At 41.8% G+C, this 27,960-nt stretch overlaps 2 protein-coding genes across 5 annotated transcripts in view; both read right to left on the bottom strand.

The window, feature by feature from the left end:
* Positions 1-305: 305 nt before the first annotated feature.
* Positions 306-18,732, bottom strand: LOC109886671 (putative solute carrier family 22 member 31). Its single transcript, XM_020478297.2, has 9 exons — positions 18,241-18,732; positions 15,701-15,804; positions 15,352-15,506; positions 7,944-8,112; positions 5,474-5,619; positions 3,543-3,651; positions 3,144-3,358; positions 2,708-2,819; positions 306-2,608 (listed from the first exon to the last, which is right to left on the bottom strand). The coding sequence occupies exons 1-9, from the start codon at positions 18,628-18,630 to the stop codon at positions 2,203-2,205; spliced, it is 1,806 nt and encodes a 601-aa protein (XP_020333886.1). The 5' UTR covers positions 18,631-18,732; the 3' UTR covers positions 306-2,202.
* Positions 18,733-19,576: 844 nt separating this feature from the next.
* Positions 19,577-27,960, bottom strand: part of LOC109886640 (ankyrin repeat domain-containing protein 11) — a 145,653-nt gene continuing 137,269 nt past the window's right edge. For 3 of the 4 annotated variants that reach the window (XM_020478280.2, XM_020478272.2, XM_020478286.2), the window contains 4 exons: positions 27,736-27,834; positions 27,296-27,463; positions 26,558-26,650; positions 19,577-26,438 (listed from right to left, as the gene is read on the bottom strand). In XM_020478280.2, coding sequence (XP_020333869.2) covers positions 26,253-26,438; positions 26,558-26,650; positions 27,296-27,463; positions 27,736-27,834 — 546 coding nt within the window. In that variant the 3' untranslated portion in view covers positions 19,577-26,252. The remainder of the gene's footprint in view (positions 26,439-26,557; positions 26,651-27,295; positions 27,464-27,735; positions 27,835-27,960) is intronic. The other variant, XM_020478292.2, reaches the window with a different exon arrangement.

The following is a 27,960-nucleotide window of genomic DNA, read 5'->3' as shown; positions in this document are numbered from 1 at the left end:
CTTTCAGAGGGGAGTTTATGGTTGAGAGACAACAGTGAGCATCCCAAATAATTGATAGGCTGTTCCAGATGTCATGTTCTAAAAGCCCTGACTGAGACAACTGCTGTACCTCGGTCTCCCTTTCCCTGTTCTTATACAGCCCTAGAGTCACGGAACACTGTCCATTGAGCACAATTTACTTCATTTTGACATACACAAAACAAAAACTCAAGGGCAGGTTAGAATGGTGTTTCACTCAACAAAACAGTGTCTATGATCCCATCTGGCTCCATCATTTTGAGAACGCTGTACAAACAGACATCGTGAACTTGGTAATGGTGTGTTTGGACTTACTCCAAGCCATCTTATTTTATTTACACTGAAATACGTTTCCAATTCTTCAAAATACAAAAATCTGACTTTGTTGATAAAACATAACACAAAGTTGAAAGACAGATGGTTTCGTACATTCAATACATTTATAAGAGAACACCACCATCTTGTGGTAAGCATTGTATCAGACATGTGAAGCACAGGGCAGAACTCTAAACATTTTCAGTTTTGGGCCATTCAAACTTACTGTTTAACGGATTTCATTTTTGAAAAGTGAGGCGAGCAAGCAAATCAAAGTTAAAAATAGAAGTGGATCAGCTTCAGAAAAATACTATAGCAACCTTAGTTCCAACACCCAGTGACCTCGTTAAGACCCCATTGATGTCAAAAGCAGAATAGCATTGTTGAAAATGTCCTGACCGGGTCTGTTCGTTTACCATAATCTGAAAGGAAGTTGTGCATCTCTTTACTTGATGCTTGAGGTCACTGTTATTCTATTTGTTTTTCTATGAGACATGCGAAGAGGGGCAAACAGTAGATAAACATTGTATGGCCTCAGCTTCCAGATTACTCAATGTGAACTTTCGAGAGTCAGTCAAGTTATTCATAGCTGAAAATAATATAATACTTTGTACATGTAATTTAATATAAGTATTTTTAGAAGGACAGAATATTGTCCGCTGTGGGGAAAAGTTGAGCAGCTGCATTTACATTTTTTCCTAATAAACTTACTGTACAAGGGACTATGTTCCCATGCAAGCAAAAGAGAGGGGGATGAAAAAGGAAGAGCGAATGAGTTAGAGTGTAAACATCCTATCCAACAATAACGTAAAACAGTTCCACAGCCAGGCCAAGAAGGGCAACACCTCAAACCACAGTCAAATACCAAAAAGAGCAGTGAAATGTGGTTCAATAGTTGATAAAAATGTATTTAATTAAATTACTTATAGAACATTAAGTATCATGTCCTAGCAACTGCCTTCTTTGAACAGGAAAGTTCACCGTTTAAGGCAGAGAGATGGACGTGATACAACTAAGCACAATGAGGTAAAGTCCCATTTGAAAGGTTATAATGACTCAGAGTAAAGGTCATATTTCAATCATTTTAACAACTTTGTTCCTGGTGCAAATCATCATGTGACAACATCTCATGTTCTTAAAACACGTCCAACAAGTGGACAGGATGGAATGACCTTTCACTGCTTAGGTCATATTATATTAATATTAAAATCAAACAATTGGCTACAATACATTCCAGTTTGAGCCAAACTGACTTCTATCTGTGAGGTCCCCTCGTTGATTCACCAATGAGTCAGATTAAGTAACAGTCAGGACCCTGCTCTTTCTCTTTGCAGTCACAGGCACAAGACAGCAGCACTGAAAAGCATGAGTCACCAGTTAAGTGGACAAGCAACGCTTCTCAAGTGAGCCTTAGTGGTTAATAAAGCCATAGCTCCCATGCTGCACAGCCTGGAGAAGAGAGGGCGTTAACACAGTCTTAGAAACAGCAGATCTCCATCAGTACAAAAACAAAGGACTAGCACAGTCTTTCAGCAGAGGCTGTGCAAGCACACACACACACAGATAGTTTTTGTTGTATTGTTTTAAACACTTGGCACAACAACAAAAAAGACAGACACAGTAGATACACACATCTCCAACTCTCCTCCCCTTCAAAATATCCAAGAAGACCCGTCGTTCAGAGCGATACGAGTCTGGATCACACCGTCTCAGTCTGGTGAAAGGGAACCAGGCAGCTAGCCCAGGATGATACCAGGGAGAGATATCCAGTGGGTTTGAGGTGAGGTCTCTCTGTGGGAGAGGAGGATGGGTGATGGTAGTTAGAGGCTGCTAAGATAAGTCCTCTCTTAGTGCCTCTTCCTCCAGTATTCAGTGCACAGCGCTGTTGGAAGGCATCAGTGGGGACTGGGAGGGCACAACGATCTTATAGGGTAAATTGTCTTCGATGAGCATCTTCCTGGTGGCGGTGACCAGGCGGGAGTAGTTATCAGGGTTGTACTCGGAGGCTCCACACCGGGTATAGAGCAGGGGCAGGGTGTCTTCACGGGACAGGAAGAGAGGGGGCCGTCGCTGGCCCTCTCCATCCTTCAGGGAGTCGGGTAGCGGCTTGCGCTTGCTCTCCGGCAGCAGCATGATGGACAGCACCGAGAGGACGGCGAAGGAGGCGAAGATGACGTGGTGGAGGAAGAAACCCCTGTTGTTCTGGAGCTCCATCACAGAGGAGGCAGCCATCCCCATACAGCCAGAGGCAAGCACCAGCCCCAGACAACCACCACTGAGGCAGAGGGAGAGAGAGGGTCAGGAGAGATATAGAGCTCACTAACATTGTCAAGGGCACCTGACCCAGCATTCTGAGAGTAGACATAATACTCACCGGACTACGGTGGGCATGACCTCACTGGCGAAGAATGCACTGAGCATGGCCAGGGCCTGGGAGAAGAGGAGCCCCAGCACAGACAGCACCAACACCAGCACTCCACAAAGATCTAGAGAAGGACAAGGACACGTCTTTCTGATGACTCACTAAACTAGGCAAACTAGGAAACAGGCAACTTAAAAGAAAATTGACCTGAAAAAAACTGAAAAAAATCTAATGGCCAATCAGAATCATAACAGTGACATCATTATGAATGAGGTCATTGTGGCAAACCTATGGCTACTGTATGAGGAGAAGAGTTACTAATGAACCATGTACAGGGGAGAGAAGACCGTATGAGACCCTGTATTGGTGCACTTAAAGAAAATGTGTGTATAGAAATAGTAAAGCAACGTAGTATCATCATCATAGAAATAAAGCAGGTTAAACCTACACTGTGTGAGGGCCAGCAGCAGCAGCGAGGACAGGCCGGTGATAATGGCAGACAGAAGCAGGATACCACGGCGACCAAAGAGGTTGACGGACAGGCAGAGGAAGATACATCCCAGAGCTCCAGTCAGCACACGCAGGAAGTAACTAAAGTAGAAGTTGTGGGAGTAGCTGTGAAGGTTCCTGATGAAACAGTACTGGATGCCTGTGCCTATGAACCTGGAGAAGGAGGAGAGTTCGGAAAGGTGAGGTCCTTGGCCCAAAACATGAAAGTTACTCTGTCCAAACTGTACTGTTAAAAGCAGCTGCGGTAAATGGTAACATTACCATTCCTCGTGGCTGTATTGTTCAGTGGGGGGAGTCATATAGAATGTCATACAAGCTGTGTTAGCTCCTAACTCACATAGTAAAGCTAAGGATGAGGCAGTTCCTCCAGATCACTCGGGTGGAATGCAACTCCAGGACTGAGTGGTAGCAAGGCTGGGTATCATCTGGGTACTCCGCATCGATCTCTACCGAGAAGAAAAGGAGAGGGAGGGAGGGAGGGAGAGGAGAGATATGAGCCTGCATTCACACTGCCAATACCAAAGCCAAAGGGCACTTGACCCAAACGCTGTTCACTCGGTACAAACATATAACCCACATTCCATAGGGAATCTCTCTCCTCAGAACCAGTGCCTACGATTAAATCACAATAAATGGAACCATTCAGTCGGACTAGAAGTTAAGAGCGTTGGGCCAGTAACCGAAAGGTCTCTGGTTCGAATCCCTGTGCCGACTAGTTGGAAAATCTGCCGGTGTGTCCTTGAGCAAGGCACTTAACCCTGATTGCTCCTGTAAGTCACTCTGGATAAGAGCATCTGATAAATTACCAAAATATAAAATGTCATGGGTCTTGATTTGGACTAAGGTAATTCCAGTTCGTGATTTAGTACACTACGGTCGCATTGAAATGTCCAACAAACAAAGAGCTCTTATCGTGACTACCACAGGTGTTGGATGCTCTCACTCATTAAGTGACTGGCTGCCTGTGAAAGGCTGTGCCTGTGAAAGAGCTCAGTTGTCTAGCTGGCACAGGTAACCAGGCACACTTCTGAACCATCTCAGAAATGTCCAATGCTACGTGTACCTCAAACAAAGTTCACTAATATTGGATATGAGGGAATGCTATGAGTGGACTGGATGGGTTGTCTGTTAGGTGTTGCTGTGCTGATTGTGTATAAGTGAAAACCAATAACCTAACATATGGGGAAACCTGGGCGTTTGGATGTATCGCCCAAAGCATTAGTTTACCTCTCTAACAATGCAGCTACAAGGTTAAGATAAAGATTTTTGGTTTGGGTGCCAGGCAGGTATTAAACCTGCTGAAAGGAAGAGAATAGGATAGAGAGAGTACAGCTACCACACACACACACACACACAGGCAGAAGTGGCTGCCTAGAGTAAAGCCTGTTTGCCAGGTATCCTCTCTCTCCACTGGCACACCACAGGGGTAACCCAACCAATAATAATAATAAGGATTAGAGCGACTCATAGGTAACCGACTATAGAGAACCCAGTCATCAACAAATGATTTGCAATACTCTGTGTTAGTTCCCAGAATGAAGAGTGAATGGGTGTATGAAATTGTGTGGGTATAGACAAAACAAAAAAAAGTACCTAAGTCTCTAAGGACAGAAAACCATAGGAACCAATATAAATCTAGTTCAATCAATAATCCCATATAATAAAACATCTCAACTGCACACTCTGTTGAACACCACTGTCACAAATATGTCCTGAAAGCAATATTAGGCCAGCAGTACTGAACATACTATGGCGTACAGCGCAAAACAAAAAAAAGAATCAGCTCCAGTGTGAAGCACTAGAGCGAGAGAGGGCTATGTCTTAGCTATAAACTCCAGGCTTTCAGTTGCACTCATCTGCCAGTCTGGTTTGTTGGTTTATTTGTCAACGCTTCGCAACAATGTTGATACTAATCCATGCGATCAATGACAAGAGCTGTCCCAACAGATTCAAAACACGACATTGAGCGGTAACACCGGCGATCGATTTAAACACTTTACGAACTAAGCACGCTGAAAATAAACAAGACTTCTGCAAAGAGACACACACAGTCAAAACTACCGCGTCAACCGACAGCTCTCACAGAGCGGAAGAGTCATTTTCATTTCCTCCTTCCTGACTTGCTGATGCGCTCTTAAAAGTGGCAACACACGGTAAAGGCTCCGTGCAGGATTTCGCCGCAACCGATTACACTACCAAAGGCAGCAGACATTATTCATTGACACAGACCAGCTAAAAGGGTCAGGATAGGGTGGGGGATGATGATACCTGAGAGCAGGTTCTCAGCAGGGTAGATGTCCTCCCTGAGATAGACTCTGTTTCTGGTGGAGAAGATCTGGAGACACCTCTTAGCCTGGTGGATCTGACCTGTGGCCAGAAGCCAGCGGGGTGACTCTGGAAACACTGATGGACAACTGAGGGGGATACGAGAAAACAGGAAAATAAAAACACACGTCTCTTTCTCCATCCATGACACTCTCTCTACTTCCTGTCCTTCCACAAAAATGCATAATAATATAACACACATCCCTCTTTCTCTATCCATGCCTTTAGACGTGCTGTCCCATGACATAAACAATATACACTATACCAGGGGTGGGCAAACTTTTTGGTTCGAGGGCCACATCGGCCACATTTTTTGGGGGGACCAATTGTTTGTTCAAGTCAATTTGCGGGGGCCTCCATAGTTGCGCAGCTGTCTAAGGGACTGCATCACAGTGCTTGAGGCGTCATTACAGACCCAGGTTCGATCCCAGGCTGTGTCACAGCTTGCCGTGACTGGGAGACCCATGAGGCGGCGCACAATTGGCCCAGCGCCGTCCGGGTTAGGGGAGGGTCTGGTAGGCCAAGATTCAAGATTTCCGCTCGAGTAACTCCTGTGGCAGGCCGGGCGAATGCACGCTGACACGGTAACCAGGTGTCCACGGTGTTTCCTCCGACACATTGGTGCGGCTGGTTTACGCGTTAAGTGGCATTGTGTCAAGAAGCAGTGCTGTTTGGCTGGGTTGTGTTTCGGAGGACACGCTCTCGACTTTCGCCTCTTCCGAGTCCGTACGGGAGTTGCAGCGATGGGACAAGACTAACTACCAATTGGATATCTGATAGGTGAGAATTGTCTGTTAATTGAATGATTAGAATATTCCGCCCTGAAACATATCATTGTATTGTATTGATTATAATGTATGAAATCATAATCAATAAATGTGTAGTCCTAGTCAGAATTAGGGTGAAACAATATACCTTTATGGTATTCTAAACACAGACTGTCTGAGCTTGGTGCCGACCTGACTAGAGATTTGTGAGAGGACGGGGAGTACGTCTCAAGGACAAAGTCACTATCTCTGTCGGCTGGGTAGTGAGACAGACAGTGTGTGCGTAGCAGGACATGTGTGTATGTGTGTGCGTATGTTTGTGTGTGCGTATGTTTGTGTGCGTATGTTTGTGTGTGCGTATGTTTGTGTGTATGTGTGTGCGTATGTTTGTGTGTATGTGTGTGCGTATGTTTGTGTGTATGTGTGTGCGTATGTTTGTGTGTATGTGTGTGCGTATGTTTGTGCGTATGTTTGTGCGTATGTTTGTGTGTATGTATGTTTGTGCGTATGTTTGTGCGTATGTGTGTGCGTATGTTTGTGTGTATGTGTGTGCGTATGTTTGTGTGTATGTGTGTGCGTATGTTTGTGCGTATGTTTGTGCGTATGTTTGTGTGCATATGTTTGTGCGTATGTTTGTGCGTATGTTTGTGCGTATGTGTGTGCGTATGTTTGTGTGTATGTGTGTGCGTATGTTTGTGTGTATGTGGGTGCGTATGTGTGTGCGTATGTGTGTGCGTATGTTTGTGTGTGCGTATGCGTATGTTTGTGTGTATGTGTGTGCGTATGTGTGTGCGTATGTTTGTGTGTGCGTATGTTTGTGTGTATGTGTGTGCGTATGTGTGTGCGTATGTGTGTGCGTATGTTTGTGCGTATGTGTGTGCGTATGTTTGTGTGTGCGTATGTTTGTGTGTATGTGTGTGCGTATGTTTGTGTGTGCGTATGTTTGTGTGTATGTGTGTGCGTATGTTTGTGCGTATGTTTGTGTGTATGTGTGTGCGTATGTTTGTGCGTATGTTTGTGCGTATGTGTGTGCGTATGTTTGTGCGTATGTTTGTGTGTATGTGTGTGCGTATGTTTGTGCGTATGTTTGTGTGTATGTGTGTGCGTATGTTTGTGTGTATGTGTGTGCGTATGTTTGTGCGTATGTTTGTGTGTATGTGTGTGCGTATGTTTGTGTGTGCGTATGTTTGTGTGTATGTGTGTGCATATGTTTGTGCGTATGTTTGTGTGTATGTGTGTGCGTATGTTTGTGTGTATGTGTGTGCGTATGTTTGTGTGTATGTGTGTATGTGTGTGTGTATGTGTGGGCGTGAGAAGTCAGTATAAAATGAATTGATTTGTATTCTTGACTTCAGAACGTTCCCGTGAATAAACATTTAACTTTGGTAGACTGGGCCTCTGTCTGTTTCCTTTTCTATCAGTATCTTACAAATCCTGATATAACAGACTAAGGGTAACTTAATTGAATTGGTAAATTCTCATGACAATATCACAAAATTTATGAGAAAAAAAACACAAAAAACAACAATTGAAAAAATAATAATAATAATTGTCTCGCGGGCTGAATTGAAGTACCCGGTGGGCCATACTTTGCCCCCCCTTGCACTATACCGGGTTTACACAAAAAGTGCTTATGACAGACTCACCACCAATAGGAGAGCAACAGGAGCAGTGGCAAGGTTGCCACTGCTTGAAGAACTGGCCAATCACGACAGAGCACCGCCAGCCCTGGCAACAAGAGCTCTGCCACAACGGCAAAGAAACCACTGACCATTTCAACCATGAGACGATGGGGAGGGTCACACAGCTCCAGTCCTGGAGAACACACAAAGGGAGATGGAGAGAGGATGAAGGAAGGAGATAGAGGAAAGAGAGAAAGAAAATGCAAATAGTAGCCTGACTGACCATAAAACTATTTGTGACCATTTGTGTGGTGTGAAATTCCTCTCTACTTTGACCTAAATTCCAATGCCCTAGTTCTTCTCCTTCAAAACCCCTCACAGAGAAAACAAAGGAAAAAAATACACATTTTCTTCCACTATGTTCTGTCCTGCTATTGTTCCCCCACTCCCCCTTTGAAGAACTCTCTGGCAGTAGATCACTGAGAGGCAGTCCTCCAGAATACAGCCTAAAACCTCAATTTAACCAGTGACCTTAGAGGAATGTAAGAAGAGCAAATGTGTGTGTGGGTGTGTTAAAGACAGACTGCGGTGGGCCTCCCTCTCAGGCTGTATCTAGCACCATTACTCCCACACACAGAATGGTCTTAAAAACACATGGAGCACTGCTTGACCACTTTCACTCAGCAAAGAACACACCATTTCACACAATTAGCTCACAATCACAGGAAGGTTACAGCAAGAAAACCCCAAACCCCCTAACAATGGAACGACTCTTGGTCTAGGGATGGTCTAGCCCAGAGAGCCTTGAGTTACCTCACACTCAAGCCATCTCTGAGAGAGGGAGGGGGTGTAAAGGGGGAAGGAGAGAGTCAGTGAATGAGTAATGCTCAGCTTGGCTCCAGACTGTTTATTTATCCGTTATTTTACCAGGTACGTTGACTGAGAACACGTTCTCATTTGCAGCAACGACCTGGGGAATAGTTACAGGGGAGAGGAGGGGGATGAATGAGCCAATTGTAAACTGGGGATTATTTGGTGACCGTGATGGTTTGAGGGCCAGATTGGGAATTTAGCCAGGACACCGGGGTTAACACCCCTACTCTTACGATAAGTGCCATGGGATCTTTAATCGCCTCAGAGAGTCAGGACACCCGTTTAACGTCCCATCCGACGTGCCCTTTGAACCCTAATAAGACAGCAGTGCAACAAGATGGCACCCGGTGACCCGGGTATGCGACCACCACCCCGACACAGTCAACCCCTAACCTGTCACCCTCCCCTATCCCTTAAACATCCCCCAATCACTTTTCCCTCCAGTGATCCTTAATGTTTATTGGCAACAGAGGGAAACCCCCAAGTGAGGAATCCAGAGGCTAGGGATTGGTGTGGGATCATGGGACATAAGGTAAGGACTTTCTAACCCCCATAGCAGCAATAGAGGGCTATGGTTAACCTGGAAGTAACAAACATAAATCTGGGACATTCCAAATAGTATGGCACGTTTCGTATGGTATTTATTCATTTGTGGCTATCCATCATCCATTTCGTACGATATGTTACGAATTGCAATTCGTACAATATGTTACGAATTCCAATTTGTTGTAGCTAATGTTAGCTAGGTAATTAACTTTAGCTGGGTTTGGAGTTAAGGTTAGGAGTTAGGTTAGGGGAAGGGTTAGCTAACATGCTAAGTTGCAAAGTAGCTTAAAAAATAGAAAGTAGTAGAAAATGTTAAAATCAAAAGTTGTCATTGATGAGATTCAAACCCACAATCTTCGGGTTGGTAGATGTTAGGCGTTCACGTTATATGCCCAGTCCACCCATCCACACTGCTTTTGTTTGCCTTCTGTCTTATGTAACCATACCAAACATAACATACTAATTTGTGTGTCTCCGATTTACTTATACTATGTTATGTCGAGTCTATGAGACCAGGTTGCTATGGGAAGTATGGGGGAATGCCACACAGCCTCTTTTTTTTATTTTTACAACGTATGTATTTGTTCTCAATGTGTTGACGTGAAACTGGTAACAGTTGAGAAAAAAGTCAATAGTTGGAAGAGTTGCAGAGTTAATTGAAAATAATGCCATTGTTGATTAGATACTTTTTCATCAGACTATTTTCTCTTTAACCATATGGACAATATTGACACACAAAAAAGGTAAACTATATATGAATACAGTTATCCAAGTATAAATGACCAGAGTTACGATAGATTACCAAAATGACTGAAGATTCCTGTAACTTTGGTATATTACCAGTAGCTTTGCAGTACTTTTAGAAGAGTGCAAATGACATGTAGTGGCAGCGAATTGTCTCAGTTCCATTGACTTCTATGCAATATTGACGTGATTGATTAATCTGTGTGCGCTATTGATTAAAGTAGAACAAGCTAATCAATTTCAGTCTGGAGTGACCGTTTGGTAACTGTTGATAGGTGAGCAGTTAAGGTACTAATTTAGCAAAATACAATGAACAAAAATATAAACGCAACTTCAAATATTTTACTGAGTTACAGTTAATATAAGGAAATCTGTCAAAAATAATAATAATTAGGCCCTATTCTATGGATTTCACATGAGAATACAGATATGCATCTTTTGGTTACAGATACCCAAATAATTTTTTTAAAAGTAGGGGCATGGATCAATATCTGGTGTGACCATCATTTGCCTCATGCAACGCGACATCTCCTTTGCATGGAGTTGATCAGGCTGTTGATTGTGCCCTGTGGAATGTTGTCCCACTCCTCTTCAATGACTCTGTGAAGTTGCTGGATATTGGCAGGAACTGGAACAAGCTCTCACACATGTTGATCCAGAGCATTCCAAACATGCTCAACATGTGACATGTCTGGTGAGTATGCAAGCCATGTGGAACATTTTCAGCTTCCAGGCATTGTGTACAGATTCTTGCGACATGGGGCCATGCATTATCATGCTGAAACAGGAGGTGATGGAGGCGGGTGAATGGCACGACAATGGGCCTCAAAATCTCGTCACAGTACCTCTGTGCATTCAAATTGCCATCGATAAAATGCAATTGCATTCCTTATACGTAGCTTATGCCTGCCCATACCATAACCCCACCGCCACCATGGGGCACTCTGTTCAAAGTTGACATCAGCAAATCGCTCGCACAAGCAACGCCATACACTCAGTCTGCCATCTACCCCGTACAGTTGAAACCGGGATTCATCCGTGAAGAGCACACTTCTCCAGCATGACAGTGGCCATCGAAGGTGAGCATTTGGCAAGAGCTCTGGTGGACATTCCTGCAGTCAGCATGCCAATTGCACTCTCCCTTAAAACTAGAGATATCTGTAACATTGTGTTGTGTGACATTTTAGAGTTTCCTTTTATTGTCCCCAGCACAATGTGCACATGCTATTTAATCAGCTTCTTGATATGCCACATCTGTCAGGTGGATGGATTATCTTGGCATAGGATAAATGCTCACTAACAGGGATGTAAACAAATTTGTGCACACAATTTTAGAGAAGTAAGCTTTTTGTAGCTATGGAAGATTTCTGGGAAATTTCATTTCAGCTTATGAAACCAACACTTTACATGTTGCATTTATATTTTTGTTCAGTATACAAGTGACGTGTGTATATAGGGAGCATTTAAAAAAATCTATTGTCTTCAACATCAGAACTTATTTCAGCATATTGATATGAATTTGGACATTTAAAACTGGTGTTTTGACACCATGACAACAGGAAGCAGCAACAGTATTTTTCTCAACTTATGTTTTAGTAATATAAACTCAGCAAAAAAATGAAATGTTCTCTCACTGCCAACTGTGTTTATTTTCAGCAAACTTAACGTGTAAATATTTGTATGAACATATCAAGATTCAACAACTGAGACATAAACTGAACAAGTTACACAGACATGTGTCTAACATAAATGGAATAATGTGTCCCTGAATAAAGGGGGGTCAAAATCAAAAGTAACAATCAGCATCTGCAGAAAGTACTGCAGTGCATCTCCTCCTCCTGGACTGCACCAGATTTGCCAGTTCTTGCTGTGAGATGTTACCCCACTCTTACAGTAAGGTACCTGCAAGTTCCTGGACATTTCTGGGGGGAACGGCCCTAGTCCTCACCCTCCGATCCAACAGGTCCCAGACGTACGCAATGGGATTTAGATCCGGGCTTCTCGCTGGCCATGGCAGAACACTGACATTCCTGTCTTGCAGGAAATCACGCACAGAACGAGCAGTATGGCTGGTGGCATTGTCATGCTGGAGGGTCATGTCAGGATGTGCCTGCAGGAAGGGTACCACATGAGGGAGGAGGATGTCTTCCCTGTTACGCACAGCGTTGAGATTTCCTGCAATGACAACAAGCTCATTTCTATGATGCTGTGAATACACCGCCCCAGACCATGACTGACCCTCCACCTCCAAATCGATCCCGCTCCAGAGTACAGGCCTCGGTGTAACGCTCATTCCTTAGACAATAAAAGCGAATCCAACCATCACCCCTGGTGAGACAAAACTGCGACTCTTCAGTGAAGAGCACTTTTTGCTAGCCCTGTCTGGTCCAGCGACGGTGGGTTTGTGCCCATAGGCAACGTTGTTGCCGGGTGATGTCTGGTGAGGACCTGCCTTACAACAGGCCTACAAGCCCTCAGTCCAGCCTCTCTCAGCCTATTGCAGACAGTCTGAGTACTGATGGAGGGATTGTGCGTTCCTGGTGTAAATCGGGTAGTTGTTGTTGCCATCCATAACCTTATTTTATTATTATTTATTTCACCTTTATTTAACCAGGTAGGCTAGTTGAGAACAAGTTCTCATTTACAACTGCAACCTGGCCAAGATAAAGCACAGCAGTTCGACACATACAACAACACAGAGTTACACATGGAATATACAAACATACAGTCAATAATACAGTAGAAAAAAATCTAAGTCTATGTACAGTGAGTGCAAATGAGGTAAGAAGGGAGGTAAAGGCAATAAATAGGCCATGGTGGTGATGTAATTACAACATAGCAATTAAACACTGGAATGGTAGATGTGCAAAAGATGAATGTGCAAGTAGAGATAATGGGGTGCAAAGGAGCAATATAAATAAATAAATACAGTATAGGGATGGGGTAGTTGAATTGGCTGTTTACCGATGGGCTATGTACAGGTGCAGTGATAAGTGAGCTGCTCTGACAGCTGGTGAGGGAGACATGACTCTCCAGCTTCAGTGATTTTTGCAGTTCGTTCCAGTCATTGGCAGCAGAGAATGGGGCCTGTCCCGCAGGTGTGATGTTCGGATGTACCAATCCTGTGCAGGTGGTTGTTACACGTGGTCTGCCACTGCGAGGATGATCAGCTGTCCGTCCTGTCACCCTGTAGGGCTGTCTTAGGAATCTCACAGTACGGACATTGCAATTTATTGCCCTGGCCACATCTGCAGTCCTCATGCCTCCTTGCAGCATGCCTAAGGCACGTTCACACAGATGAGCAGGGACCCTGGGCATCTTTCTTTTGGTGGTTTTTAGAGTCCTTTTTAGTGTCCTAAGTGTTCATAACTGTGACCTTAATTGCCTACCGCCTGTAAGCTGTTAGTGTCTTAACGACCGTTCCACAGGTGCATGTTCATTCATTGTTTATGGTTCATTGAACAAGCATGGGAAACAGTGTTTAAACCCTTTACAAATGAAGATCTGTGAAGTTATTTGGATTTTAATTATTATTTTTGAAAGACAGGGTCCTGAAAAAGGGACCTTTCTTTTTTTGTCGAGTTTACATGGTACTTATAATTTTTTAAACATGTTTCTACTTAAATCAGATAAAAACTACCAAATGAACCCAAAAATGTGCTAGGATTGATTGATTTTGATGATATTAGTGAAATTGTGAGAATGAGTTCGTCCTGGCTTCCCATAGATCATTGTCCCTACACAACGCTAAGGGAAGCACTTTGTGTGGGAGCTTTAGATATATGGGTTTGGTCTATAGTTATCCAACAGATGTTAGCCACTGACACACTTCTGAGTGAGAAGTAATAAAAACTGCTATTAAATATATTTAAATATATTTTGCCGACTGCTTTAATTCAGTTAAACAAAGTCGGATGTAGAACTCCCACCTGAACTGTCCAGAATACAGAAATCTACAATATGATCCACATGACCATTTCACAAATGATATTACATTTTGAAGAGGAAACGTGATTACATTTCACAGAAATACACTGCGCTGACGTAAGAACAATACCAGTAACTGCCCTAGGCTTGGGCAAAATACCGTATACAGGGGTATACCGTATACCGGGGTATTTAGAAATAGCCACAGGAGGCCTTTTTAATACAGTCAATACCGAAGTTTTTCAATAAATTTACATTTGTAGCTTTTTAAGTAAATACCTGCAGTCAACTTTTGCAATACTTTCGGAAATAAAGCAGACCGCGTTCTTCATTTCACCTTTCACATTACGAAGCTTACCGCAGTTCCCCAGAACAGTTGAGCCAGTTAAGTGTTTGTTTGTAAATTGCACAGCGGGGAAAAGCAGGAGCAGTTGAGTTTAGCTGTGAATTGACAGGGGTCGTGTTTCATATTTAAAGTCAACAGTTTTTTTTGCTTCAATAGTGATCAGGGCCATGCAACTACTAACTAAACCACTACTGTTTTCCTTCACAGAAAATACATTTGTGCAACACATTCAGAAAGTGCGCAACGCTATTTGGCTGGCAGCCACACAAGTGAATGAGCTTACAATGAAAAAGCACGTTTTTTTGTTGTTGCTTGAAGTTAATATTGCATTTTACCAGAGAAAAGTAGACGACTTCACCGAGAAAAGTACAGGAGAAAAGCAGCTACACATCAGTCAGAGCGCTGGCTGCTGATAGAATGCCCATTGGGGAATTCCCAGAGTGGAAAAGTGCAACTGAAGCACAAAATGTGTCTGATACAGAGCAGAAATTACAATAAGAAGCATTTTAGATCTGCGTTTACAAAAAAAACACAGCAAGATATTTCTTATGCGTTTTATATTTATTTTCTGGGTGAAAAACGCTTGTATTTTGCATTAACGCAACCCTCAAATTTACACTTGCTAGTTATCTACGTAAGTGGCTGAATTAATAAGGAGATGGGGCATCATATAGTGTTAGCTTTCTTCTGTGTTTGGAAAGTCAAAGCCCTTTGGATGACTTATCTGTACAGCTTCCCCTGCCATCATGGACAGTTTCTGCTTTGCGTGATGCATTATTGCCTGTACCTTCTTGCCCTTTGTGCTGTTGTCTGTGCCCAATCATGTTTGTACCCATGTTGTGCTGCTACCATGCGGTGTTGTCTTAGGTATCTTTTTATGCAGTGTTGTCTCTTGTCATGTGTGTTTTGTCTGATATGTTTATTTAATTTAAACTGCCCCATTAAGTGTGTACTCAGGAGTGAGCGGTATTAGTAGGGTGAGTCAAGTGTACTTACTGGTGAGGTAAGAGGAGAGGAAGACCCCAGCCAACATGGCGCCCTGAGACAGGCGTAGCAGCAGAAACACTACAGGGCTGTTGGACAGACACACAGCTACTCCTAACAGACCGGACAAAGAAACAGACAGCAGGAAGCCCTGTCGACGACCCAACCTGAACATAGAAAAGACAGTTAGAGACACATAGCTTCCCATGCACACATATTAAACATTCATAACAGCCTAATACCATCAATAACATAAACATGTTGAAATTAATACAATTGAAATTAATACAATTGTAGTTTACAATTATACAACAGAAATATCACGCACACACACACACACAAAATGCAGAAGTGTAGCTACCAGTCACACACTGTGCCCAGGAGGACATATCCCACAATCCACCCTGTCATGAAGCAGATGTGCTGTAGAGGAATCTTCCAGTAGTCAACACACACTAGGTTCCACTGTGGAGCAGAGAGAGAGAGAGAGAGCGCGAGATGGTGAGTCATTCCACCTCAAAAAGAACAATAAAGAGGATTGACACCCACCATCTCAGATTGTTCTGAAATAGTTTCTGTAGTTAGAAAAAGATAAGATAGTGGCCTCCTAAGTGAGAGGCCACAATCCGGGTTAGATCCCGGGCCGTGTTGCAGCCGGCCACAACCGGGAGACCCATGAGGCGGCGCACAATTGGCTTAGCGTCGTTCGGGTTAGGGGAGGGTTTGGCCAGCTGGAATGTCCTTGGCCCATCACGCTCTAGCTACTCCTTGTGCTGTACGGTGTTGGTACAGATGGTTTCCGGGTTAAGCGAGCAGTGTCAAGAAGCAGTACGGCTTGGCAGGGTCGTGTTTCGGAGGACGCATGGCTCTCGACCTTCGCCTCTCCCGAGTCTGTACGGGAGTTGCGGCGATGGGACAAGACTAACTACCAATTGGATAACACGAAATTGGGGAGAAAAAAGGGGTATTTTTTTTTACAAAAAAAATTCTAAAATAGATTAGCATTCCTGAAACATTATTTGTTGAAATATAATTTATTTAACGCAAATTGGCAATTTTAAATGTACAGGATTCATATAGTAACTATTTAGTTGCAATCAATTAGCTTAATTTCTCAGAGATAAAATTATTTTCAACAAAATAATGTTTCAGGAAGGCTAATCTTATCTGTTCCTAACTACAGAAATGATTTCAGAACAATCTGAGATGGCGGGTGTCATGGCTTTCTGAAATAACATGGAATGACCCTTTTGCCACATAGTTAGGAATGAGGTAAAAGAGCCAAGTCAATGGAGCCACTGAAATAATGACATAATGGGTGGCCTATTTCGTGGTCCAGGATTGCATTACCAGGGTAGAGAAATTCCGGTGGCAGATTGAACATACCCTATTTTTAAGGACTGTTAATAAACATGCTTGGAAAATGTTTGAAACTGTAGCTCCATTATCCCTTATTATTATATAAGTGAGAATTATAGGCCAGTGGCACACACACACACACACACACACACACTTGAGGGCAATGGAAATCCTTGTGCGAAGGAGGAGGAATTCAGCTGTGTGATAGATAGGTTTATCACATTAGAGCCACTGCACTGTTTGGTTTCCAGTGCCTTCCACCATTCTTCACCCTACTCTAACGCTTTCTTTCTTCCTCCCTCATTTTCTCCTTTTCCTTGCTTCATCTCTTGATCTGTCGCTATCATCCCACCCGTTAAAAATCAGGGGGGGGGGGGGGGGGGGGCTGGTTGCCAGGTAAACATGCGCGAGAAAATACACCACATCAGGACTACTGTCTGCCTTGTTGAATTCCTGTACAGCCGGCACACACACACTCTCTCTCACACACACACACCAGTATTTGCCTTGTGTCTGAACATTTGAGTAACTGCTGATACTTCTGTTTACCAAGATCCCGTTCCAGTATTTGCAGTGGGATGGGCCTGCCCCTTTTTTGATATTATAATGGGCTGGTGAGGTTTGTCCATGTGCAATAAGTCAACATTTAGTTAACTTTTCCCAAAACGCAAAACAGGACAGCGTTAGAGAGGCATTGACTGTGCTAGTCTGAAATAAGAATATAGGCCTAGTAGTAAAAAATATGAAAAGTGTTCCCTTAGAGCCAAATAAATTCAGTTGAACTCGAGTGTTCCTTGGTTATGAGATGGCTAAGGGTCAGTACAGAAAGATGAATGCTCATCCTAGACTGACCCCTCTCATGTGCTCTGTTGAGGACATATCTTCCCAGGAACTCCATCAGGGTGGAAAAACACGGTTGTCCCTGCATTTCCTGTTGTGCTGCTATCATCACATAATCACACATTCACCCATATTTCATGGCTCTGCACAGCAGTTTCGTTATGTAATTAACAGACTAATGTGATCTGATAAATAGTGCTAATAGGATTTTTTGTTGTTGAAATCTGGTAATCAAATTCAGCACATAACCAAAACACCATGTATCCTAGAGTTACAAACTCTAAAGCATGTTAACCAACAGCAGACTTGAGCAAATGAGTAGGACTAACAGGGCATGTGCCGTGTCATCTATTGACGTTATCTAGTTGGCCTATTGATGACCAACTCTAGCCCCAGCAGTCTGTCTGGGACAAGCTCAATTAACACAAATGGGAATTAAAAAGTTGCAAACCCCGAAGTAATAGGCTAAACCCAAATGTCCTTTGAGTAGCCGACTTTGAATGGATGAATAACATTCGACAGGGCTTGGCAAAGATATTTACACATTAGCCTGAAAAGGCGGCTACTTGTAAACCAAATCAGGTAAGGTAAATGCGTCGTCATAAAAACATCACTAGCACACGAATGATTGCTAATCTGGCAAAAGCACAAACTCTCCTAAAACAACCACAAACCATCGAATCCAAGTATATATTTGTTTACCTCTGTCACGTAGTTGCTCCGAAGCGCCGCAGCTTGGTCGTACTCCCATCCTCTCGTACATGGCACTAACTCCTTTGGAATGCTGTCTATGAAGTTGGAGACGTTTCTAGGGTACTTGTAAAGTTTACAGTGACTCAGTCCAGAACCATTCACCCACGGTATGGCAAAATTGAGATACCCTTGTCTGGAATAATTACTGAAAAGAAAACCCGAAGGTAAAAGGGTCGGGTCGGGTTTACAGTGGTACGACCCGGGAATCAGGGTGTAAAAAACGTCACAAAAAAGATTCAGCATCACAGCAAAATTCGGAAAACAGCTGAATATGGAAACAATTCTGTTATATCGTCCATATCCACCGATTTTGGTATAAATCTTCGTTTCAAAGTCCATTGTTAGAGACAATGCCGAGACAGCTGTTAGTCAGTAGTGTTGGACATCCACACACACCGCTGGGCATGGCAGGATAGGTTAGATGAGATAGCACAACTCAAGCCAAGTGGGCAGGTTGGTGAGTAACCGAAGTGTCATTGGTGGGAAGTCTATCTGCTCGTAGATCAGTGTTTGTACGCACTGTGGCCTAGGCCTATTTCGCACTGACAGATCGACATATTTCTTAACTTTATTTAGAGGATGATTTCAAATGGTTACCCTCTTCATATCTGGCTCATAAGTAACCTACTATAAATGCTTCTGTGTCAACAAATATAATGGCATCTACTGGTCATATTGCATGGCAAAACAATAGGCCTGTTATACCCACAGGTCTTTTAAGTTTTTCTCAAAAGTCAAAACCCCTCATGATCATAGATCTAAATGTCAGGCTAAACACACACTTTTCCAGGCGTCCTCCTGCTGGCCAAGCAAAAGATAAGAGCCAGTGTTTCCACTACCGCTGTATAGACAGTTTTCTAATTGGTTTCAGTTGACCACTTTGGTGCCACAGAAGCCTGAATGTTGCCTTGAGGGCCTTTGGGACAAACCAGGGATTAAATATAGGGATGAAATTCAAATGTAAATTAAATCTGGTGCAACACATCCCTTCTCATACTCAGACTGATGATTTGTTGAACATTGTCCCTGACAAATAAAGTATACATAGGTGTAAAGTGTTACACATGTGTACACTGATTGGTATTCTATCAACTTAACTTGCCTGTGATAAATGTGCTAACCAATCTTAATTAATAAAAATTAACTGTTGTTAAAGTTCCTCATTTGGCTCAGAAACTGTGTGCGCGTGTTGGCATGGTGCTAAAATAGATGTGCCCATCTCCCGAATGACACAAAGCATATTTAAGAGTGTATGAATGAGGACAAAGTAAAAGCAGAAAACAGGTAATATTTCAAAATTTTATTTACGAACATAATCTCTGAGGAACAACAGCAGTTCTCGCGCTCTCTGTACATGCAACTGTAGAAAATAACAATTTAGAATTTTTCTTATCAGTTTAGTCCTTTTTAATTTTCTCGCCTTTGTTTTTGCAGGAAATCAACACAGCTAGAGGTGAAAGTACTGGATCTTTTACAGCACTGACGATAGCATCAACAAACCCCTTCCCCCATAGCTGCTCCAACAATATGTACACAATTCAACTACATTGTACAAATAAAAAAAAGTGACGTTGTTACATCACCTGCAGCGAGCGCACTGTCTCGTTGCTGTTAGAACCCCACATTCTACGCAAGTTTAGACTAGTACAAAGAGGAGGGTGCAAAACGTCCTGGGATATTTATTTACAACTATGTACAATGTCTCCAACGCATTACAGGAGGAAAATTTACACAGCGGAGACCTTTAACTGAAACATACCACAGGTGTCAGAAAGATAATAAATAGGTTATTTGTCACCATTTAAAGAGTAGTTCTCCATGCTTTATTAGTCATTTCCCATTCTAATGAATCAGCTACTGTCTTGTTCAATAAAGGGAAAAAGGCTTGAAATTGTGATTCTATTATGTAAAATAACAGTATGTCCAGTTAAATATTAAATGAACACTCAGATGGACACAGTAGAGGTAACTTGTTGCAGACCGATGAGGTCACAGGGTAATCTAGGGCATGGCCAAGTGGTTCACAGTAGGGGGGAGAAGGGAATGAGACCGGTGTACATTTCCTAATATAAATGATTCTTCACTGGTGTGGCTTGGAAATAATATTTGGATGTGTGTATGAGACACCGGTGTCTCAACAAAAATCACAGGGGATGTTGTCTTGATCAACCAAATATATAAACATTTTTGAATGAAAAATCATTTGAATGGTTAATAAAACTATTGCTCTGTATGTTTGCTGCAAGCTTTGAATTCCAAGGTTAGATTTGACACTAATTAGCCATCACAATTTCAAGCCTTTGTGGTTCAATAAATGATGAAATAAAGAAATCAAGGCAGGGCTCAAACCGTTAAGGTGAGAGAGACGAAACCGAAACACACTTGATGTCTTGTAAACAATATTGAGGGTGTGGGGGTGTAGTAACGGTATACATTCTGCTCATAAGAAGTGATTGACATGCCACTGGTGTTTTATGCTTCGTACAGAAGAAAAAACCCAAGAGAAAAAGACAACACAACACACTCTGATCTAAAACACAAGAGGATTCTGTTGACAAAACTCCCTCTCCCCCGCAGAAAAAGCCCTAAAAAACTAAATCAAATAAAGAAAATTGAGGGCTTAAATCAAACTGCTGAAGTCTACATGACGCTGACTACCTGTGCTATGACATTTATTTATGCGTTTACTGCCTTATGACTAGATTTTCCTCTTTCAAAATGTCCAGGACTACAACTAGTCAACTGCCCGTACACTGGAGTAGCAACACCCATTGCACTTGAATAGACACCTCATACACACAGCTATGTTGAAAGTGTGTACATAACGTCACAAAATGTCACTTCATATTGTCATTAGGATGAATGTGCAGATCACAGACTCAATCTTTTTTTTAAATCAGGACCAACCAAAAATAAGGAAACAATCAATTCTCACAAATCAATATTCCAATTGGATAAAAAACATTTTTTTCTTAACTATCACTTTTGCACCATTCTTCCCCCCTTTGTGTACGAGTTAACTTAGTCTGCTTTTTGGTTCATAATTGTCTAGGCTTTACTCTTAGCATGGTAAACAACACAATAGAGCAAAGTATGATGGCCTACTGAATATGAATCAAACGGAACATTAAAACTTCCTGATACCCCTGACAAATACCTACACTTGGTACACTTGAGAAGCTAAAGTGAAACAAACTACCTGCCTGTTAATATCACCATCCACCAAATCGTTCTGAATAAACTATTATGAAACTTGCTTTTAGAGTGATTAGTCATAAAAAGGATTATTGACTAACAAAAAAGGAATTTGATTAAAAGGCTAATTAAAAAAATCTCATTCATGGTAATGTAAGTCAAACCTAGTTCTTTTAAAATCAAAGAAACAATTGACCACAGAGTAGTATGATCTTTACTTTGGCTCCACCCTTTGAGTATTCGAAGAGCAGCACCTTATACTGTAAACTTATCTCCACTACTGTACAAAACTAGATAAATAGAGGGGGTCCATACTTGCAAACATTAGAAAAAGTTTGAGTTTAAACTTTCTCTGTCTCAAAATATGCATCAGCCAATTCAAATCGCTGACATAGTTGTATTTGACAAGGCTACGGTAGCTGTTGCACATTACATAACCTGGCACATTTAGCCCTATGCTAGCCTGACCAGTTGGCAGTGATTATTTCCTGTAACAAATTCCACATCAGCCTATCAAAGATCTCAGACTTCACATCCACCAACCAATGGCATTACTTAATATAGATCAACTTGGCCAACAGAGGAATATTTTAAGCTTCCAAATTCAAGGTTTACATTTGTTCAACTTGGTCTGTAAAGTATAGCAACCCAATATTGCATGACACATCCTTGACTATGCTGCTACTAACGTTGGACAAAATTCAAAAGGCATGTTTTCGCACATATGACAAAATCACAAGTTTATGCTTATCCGTTTCACACACATCCATGTGCTTTTAGGGGGAAAAAAATATAAAAGGGTCATTTAAGTTTATCGTACATTGGCCCAAAAAAGTCAGACCGTTATGGTCTTGTCAAATAGCCGTCATGTACCCCTACTACCATCGCAGCGAGGAGTCATATGTTGCTAAGGCAATTATAGGCCCCTTCATGTCAAGCTTTTTTGTTGAAGATCCAATGGCAACATTTTTCTCTCAATATCTGTGTATCAATTAAGTACTCTACTGTGATTGTCAAAAATAAATAGCTTCTCCAGCAAGAACTTTGATAGGACTGTCTGGGAGTGGTCAGAGGGGCCTAATTGGAGTAACCTAATGGGAGGGATGCGTCACCTGAAATTGGTCTATTACACTTACATTCACCAGGCAGCCTAAAAAAAACACCCAGCCAAACCAGCTGATATTTCAAACAGCTCTTACACTAAAAGTGCATTATAATTTTGATCATATCTGTATTCCAACCTGTGTGGAAATATATATAAAGCAATGGAAAAAAAGTTTACTAGTGGTCCTCAAAGCTCGATTCAAATAACTAATATGTGATGATGTGGATGATTTTTATAATGCATATAAAATGTTGTAGCCTAAATAAGAAAATAAGTGGTGATTCTGGTCTAACAGTAAAGTTATACTATGCTATTATATTTGGTATGTTAGGCCTATGTAGAATACGAATGAATCATTAAGTGAACTTGCGAGACATTGATTCAGCTTTGATCTAAACTTCATTCAAATTCTTAAGTCTATTGACGTACCTGTGCAACAAATCTAATTAACCTAAAAAAAATCCCAATAAAAATCTGAGATATGTTGTTTTGCATGGGATGCATCTCAATCCACCACATCCACCCATGTCGGCCTTCCGTATCTGCTGTGGAAAGTGGCAGAGCTGTTTGTCAGACCAAGAGACATTTTGAAAATCATTCTTCTCACGAAAATGTCTGTAGCTTCCAAAAGGTTGGCCTACAAACTAATATGACCACACTATGGGAAGATGAGACTAAGAACAAAATGGGGTTTTAGTTTTGCTCTACAACCCCCACAACTGTCACGGGACATGTAACCCAGTATCGGTAATTCAAATTTAAGTAGAATTATGGAGGTAGTTTTGTGCCAAAAAAAGGGGTTAAATATGTGTCACCCCCAAAAATATATACACTTTTCCTGATCTCCCAGATATAAGACAGATACTTCAAAACCTTAATCCTTATGATTGACTTTTATTTTTTACACCGTCTGTTTTTCCATTTACGAATCAGTTACTCAATTAGTTTCTATAGCATAGTAGTAAAGCCCAAATTCAATATTTTATCATACCTAGTGGGGTCCTAAAATTCTAAATCAAATAGCTAAATAATCCACGGTATGACCATTTTAAAACCATTCCATATGTTAAACTCCCCTCACCTCAAGGCTTTGAGGTTCAACAAGCACCATTCTGAGAAGTGGCAGACAGTTGCAAATGACCAGGAGCCAGGCTCACTACATTGAGCTATTGGTACAGTTGAAACTTCATGTGTGTTTTTAAAACTTTGATTAGCAGATGGTACCGGTTGACATCTGTTAAGGATGCTCTCATGGAAAAGGGTTCTAATTGCATCCAAGTCAAGATTTGAAATTGGCTGATGCAGAATGTGTAACCTGACATAATCACTGCCTTCGGGCCAGGTTAGCATAGGGCTAAATGTGTCAGGTTATGTAATGGGAACAGCTAACATGGAGCATTTTATCACATGCAACTACGTCAAAGATTTGAATTGGCAGATGTGCATTTTGAGACAAACATTTTTACTTACAAAAATACATCTTATGTTCGCAAGTATGGACCCAGGGAGTTTGGAAGCGAACACATCCCATAATTAAAGCAAGAATTCATTTTTAAAACCAATATGGAATGTGGCCTGTATCTTGTGGATAAACAGCTTTGCTAAAAATTAAGATTCTAAACATTTCTTTAGGTAAGTAGTTTTAGGTGGTATACGGTAGAGATCAGGAACAACAATGCCAATCTGATGTGGCCTGAAAAACAGTTAACCTGTAAATGATGCCTATGACAGTGACATTCAAAAAGGGAAGTTAAGGATTTCAAATATTGAGTTGGCTGTCAGATTGTGGCCTGAAAGTTCTCCAACGTCATGATGAATATTATTCCTAAAGACCCAAACATACAATTAAAGTCCAATTAAATGGGTAGATGAAATTTCAAAAAATAAAGACAAAAATAAAATCCCATCCAGAATGAGAAAATAATGTGATGGTTTTGCTTGTTAGTGGCATTTCTTTCTTGACCAATCCAGATGTACCCTTGTTTGACTTGCCAAACACTGAGTAAATAAAAATATTCACTGTAAAAAGGCATTTTCTTGGTTTAGATTTTTTTCAGATATAATTGTGTAATAAAGCAATGACTAATATAACTATTCTATTCTTTAAATAATTTTATAACCATTTTGCTACATCTGAGGACTATAGTTGTGGCCCTTAGTTTGGGCATTGTTCAATACGGTGGGGTTTTGTATTACCTATGTATGTTGTGGGGATTCCAACCCAGGTAACTTATTTTGACCAGCCCTGGACAAAACCTATAGATGGGAACGTTACAACTGTGCACTGGAGTCTTTCAAATACTGACAACGTGTGCACATTTTGGCCCATGGGTATGAGGGGGAAAGTGCTGCCCGAAAGTGAACTGTACATACAAAGATCATTTTTATTCATTTATTTTTTTACACTTAACTGAGTGATGTTACAGTACATACGTTATTTACAACTGTGCAGTAATGTGTGGCAAAATAAATTATCTAGAAGGCAGCAAGAATACATTGGTTAACGAATATAAAAACTGTACATAATTTACGGAATACAATTTTTTTTCAGTTTTCTTTTTTCCCATTAAACTAATATTGGCTCTGTAGTGTTTCAAGTCACTTCCTCAGAAACAATTAAATGCCCAAGTAAAGAAAGACAAAAAGAAGAATATTCTCCTCTAAACCACCATCTGTTTAGTCTTGAATCGCAACATTCTTGAATTATTCTTTTATCCTGTTTTTCCATTTGCAGTCATAGTTGCAGGTGAACAGGTATGTGTGTTCTACCTATCTTGGCAGAGTGTCAGAGACTGGTTCTTCCTGCATGCAGAACCAGGTGACCAGACTCTAGTGGGGATGCTCCGGTTCATCCCCATTCTCTCCCTCACTCCTCTGCCCAGGCCATGAGGCGGAAGATGCCGCCTCTTCCCCTCCGACATTAACCCCCGACACACTATGGACCCTTGGCTGTACTCTGCTCCGGGGCAGGATGCTGGTTCTACCGGGTGTGGTGGTGGGCTGTGGACAGAGGGGACTGAAGCTCTCTGACTGAGTGTGGCCTTATGGTCCCGACCAGAGAGACAGCGTCCACACAGACCCTCCTGTCCTTTCAACAGCAAGAGGCTGGAGGTCCCGCAGATATTACTTGTTGCACCACCATATCGCGCATGCATGCCCTTCTGGCCATGTGCTGCGTTCTCAAAGCTCACCTGGAGCTCTGTGTCCACTGTGGTGCCTCCTTCTCATCCACCAGGAGATGATCCAGAATGGTGGGAGGGCTCCTCTCCAGCGTTCCTTTGTTGTTTGATTTTACGGGGACCAAAAAATTCAGAAAAATATTTCTATATCTTATCCCCTATTCTCTGTCCAAACATCACCTAAAAGGAAGGTGGTGTTGGGTGCTTCAAAGCAAAGCCGTTTAGCTTTTTATATTCTGAACAAAAGCATAAAAACTTGAGGGATGAAAGTGCAAGTTGTGTTTTTCCCCGGTAAAAAGATGCTTCCTCCTCTCATGGAAGAGAATCATTAGCAAGTTTTTTTTTCTTTGAATTTTTTCTATATAATATATAGGTTTTATTCCTGTTCAAACCGGCTAGCCCTTACCATACGTTCTGTTTGATGTCTCTTTGATAAGTGATGATATTTGACCTCTAACTCTGTGAACGAGTGCATGTTTCTGTCACGCGGGCAACAGCACAAAGTCATCGTTGACGTCAACCATTGGCACGTAGAAGGAGGGGACCTCGTTGACGCACAGAGACTTGTGTACAGCAGGGTCCAGCTCCTGCACCTTCAGTTGCCACTCCATCCTCTGCACCGCGTTCAGGGCAGCTGCCTCATGCTGCTGCCGCATTAACAGACACGTCTGAGAAGAGAGAGAGGCCATTATGAACCAGCAGAAATACAACTGCCATACACAGATAGCCCGCATTTCAACCACATAGCAAATGTGCCGTAAAAGATGAAGTACAGTCATATCGTTACCTTCATGCGGTCATATTTGTCATCCACGTCTTGGATCCAGGAAATGAACTGGCGAGCGTTGAAGCGATCTCTCACTGACTTGTTCTCATCACCCTGAGTTAAAGATGACAAGAATGTCAGATTTGATTTTTTATATGTACACTACCGTTCAAAAGTTCTGGGTCACTTAGAAATGTCTTTGTTTTTGAAAGAAAAGCACATTTGTTGTCCATTAAAATAGCATCAAATTGATCAGAAATATAGTGTAGACATTGTTAAATGACCAAACAGGATAAAATAATAATTCAAGAATGTTGCGATTCAATATTCTTGTCATTGCTTCTTTAATCAGAACAACAGTTTCAGCTGTGCTAATATAATTGCAAAAAGGTTTGCTAATGATTAATTAACCTTTTAAATTGATCAACTTGGATTAGCTAACACAACGTGCCATTGGAACACAGGAGTGACGGTTGCTGATAATGGGCCTCTCTCTGTACGCCTATGTTGATATTCCATTTAAAAAAATCTGCCATTTCCAGCTACAAGTCATTTACAACATTAACGATGTCTACACTGTATTTCTGATCAATTTGATGTTATTTCAGACAAAAAATTAGCGTTTCTTTCAAAAACAAGGACATTTCTAAGTGACCCCGAACTTTTGAGTGGTAGTGTATATAAAATATTAAGAGTAATTGGAAGAGCTGACTAAACAAATTCCGTGTTAATGGCCCTGTCTGTCAACTTTTTGCCCACCTTTTTAACCACCCACAGACGCACCTGACTCTCTGTTGGCATGTTGTACACCTCAGAGTCCAGTAACATTGTGCAGGCACTGAATGGGACGGCCTGATTGGCTATCGTCCTTGCCGCTCTGCAATGGACCCGCAGTACTTCTTGCTCACATGAGACAATAAGCTTTTCCTGGAAGGAGAGATATAGAAAGTCAATACAATAAGACTGGAGAGAGGGGAGACAGACTGGACTTTTAACTTTACTTTACGCAAAGTGATAAGGTTCATGTGAAATGTCACATTTTTTAAAACGATTGCTTGGTTGGAGAAATGCCTATTGCAGTTTGGATTTCTATTACATAGCAGCTTTGAACATTCATCAAAGGATTGTTCAAAGCACTCCTTCTCACTGCGACTTCAGAAGTAGATATTAGGGAGGGTACAGTGAGCCCGTGTTCTTACCCTCTCTATGCTGTGCTGCAGTCTCAGCTTCCCCCTCACTGTCTCCTGCTGTCTAAAGAGCTCCTTCAGGGGCTCCGATAACGATGGAGGTGGAGCAATCTGAGAAACCATAGCAATGATTTGAGATTATGATGTAACCAATCTTTCCATTGCAACAAAGTTCAAACTTTTGTTGTAAATGTGCTGTGCGGTTATTATAGGTTACAGAACGCAGTTACTTGACGT

This window comes from Oncorhynchus kisutch, linkage group LG3 (genome assembly GCF_002021735.2).
Source record: "Oncorhynchus kisutch isolate 150728-3 linkage group LG3, Okis_V2, whole genome shotgun sequence".
Lineage (NCBI taxonomy): Eukaryota > Metazoa > Chordata > Actinopteri > Salmoniformes > Salmonidae > Oncorhynchus > Oncorhynchus kisutch.
This window is presented reverse-complemented; position numbering and strand designations above follow the sequence as displayed.

Coding starts and splice junctions, on each gene's coding strand:
- LOC109886671 (XM_020478297.2), bottom strand. CDS start 18,630: ATGGACTTTGAAACGAAGATTTATACCAAAATCGGTGGATATGGACGA. Junction 5,620..7,943: donor CTGTTGCTCTCCTATTGGTG/GTGAGTCTGTCA, acceptor TATCCCCCTCAG/TTGTCCATCAGTGTTTCCAG. Junction 3,359..3,542: donor CTCATCCTTAGCTTTACTAT/GTGAGTTAGGAG, acceptor CTCCTTCTCCAG/GTTCATAGGCACAGGCATCC.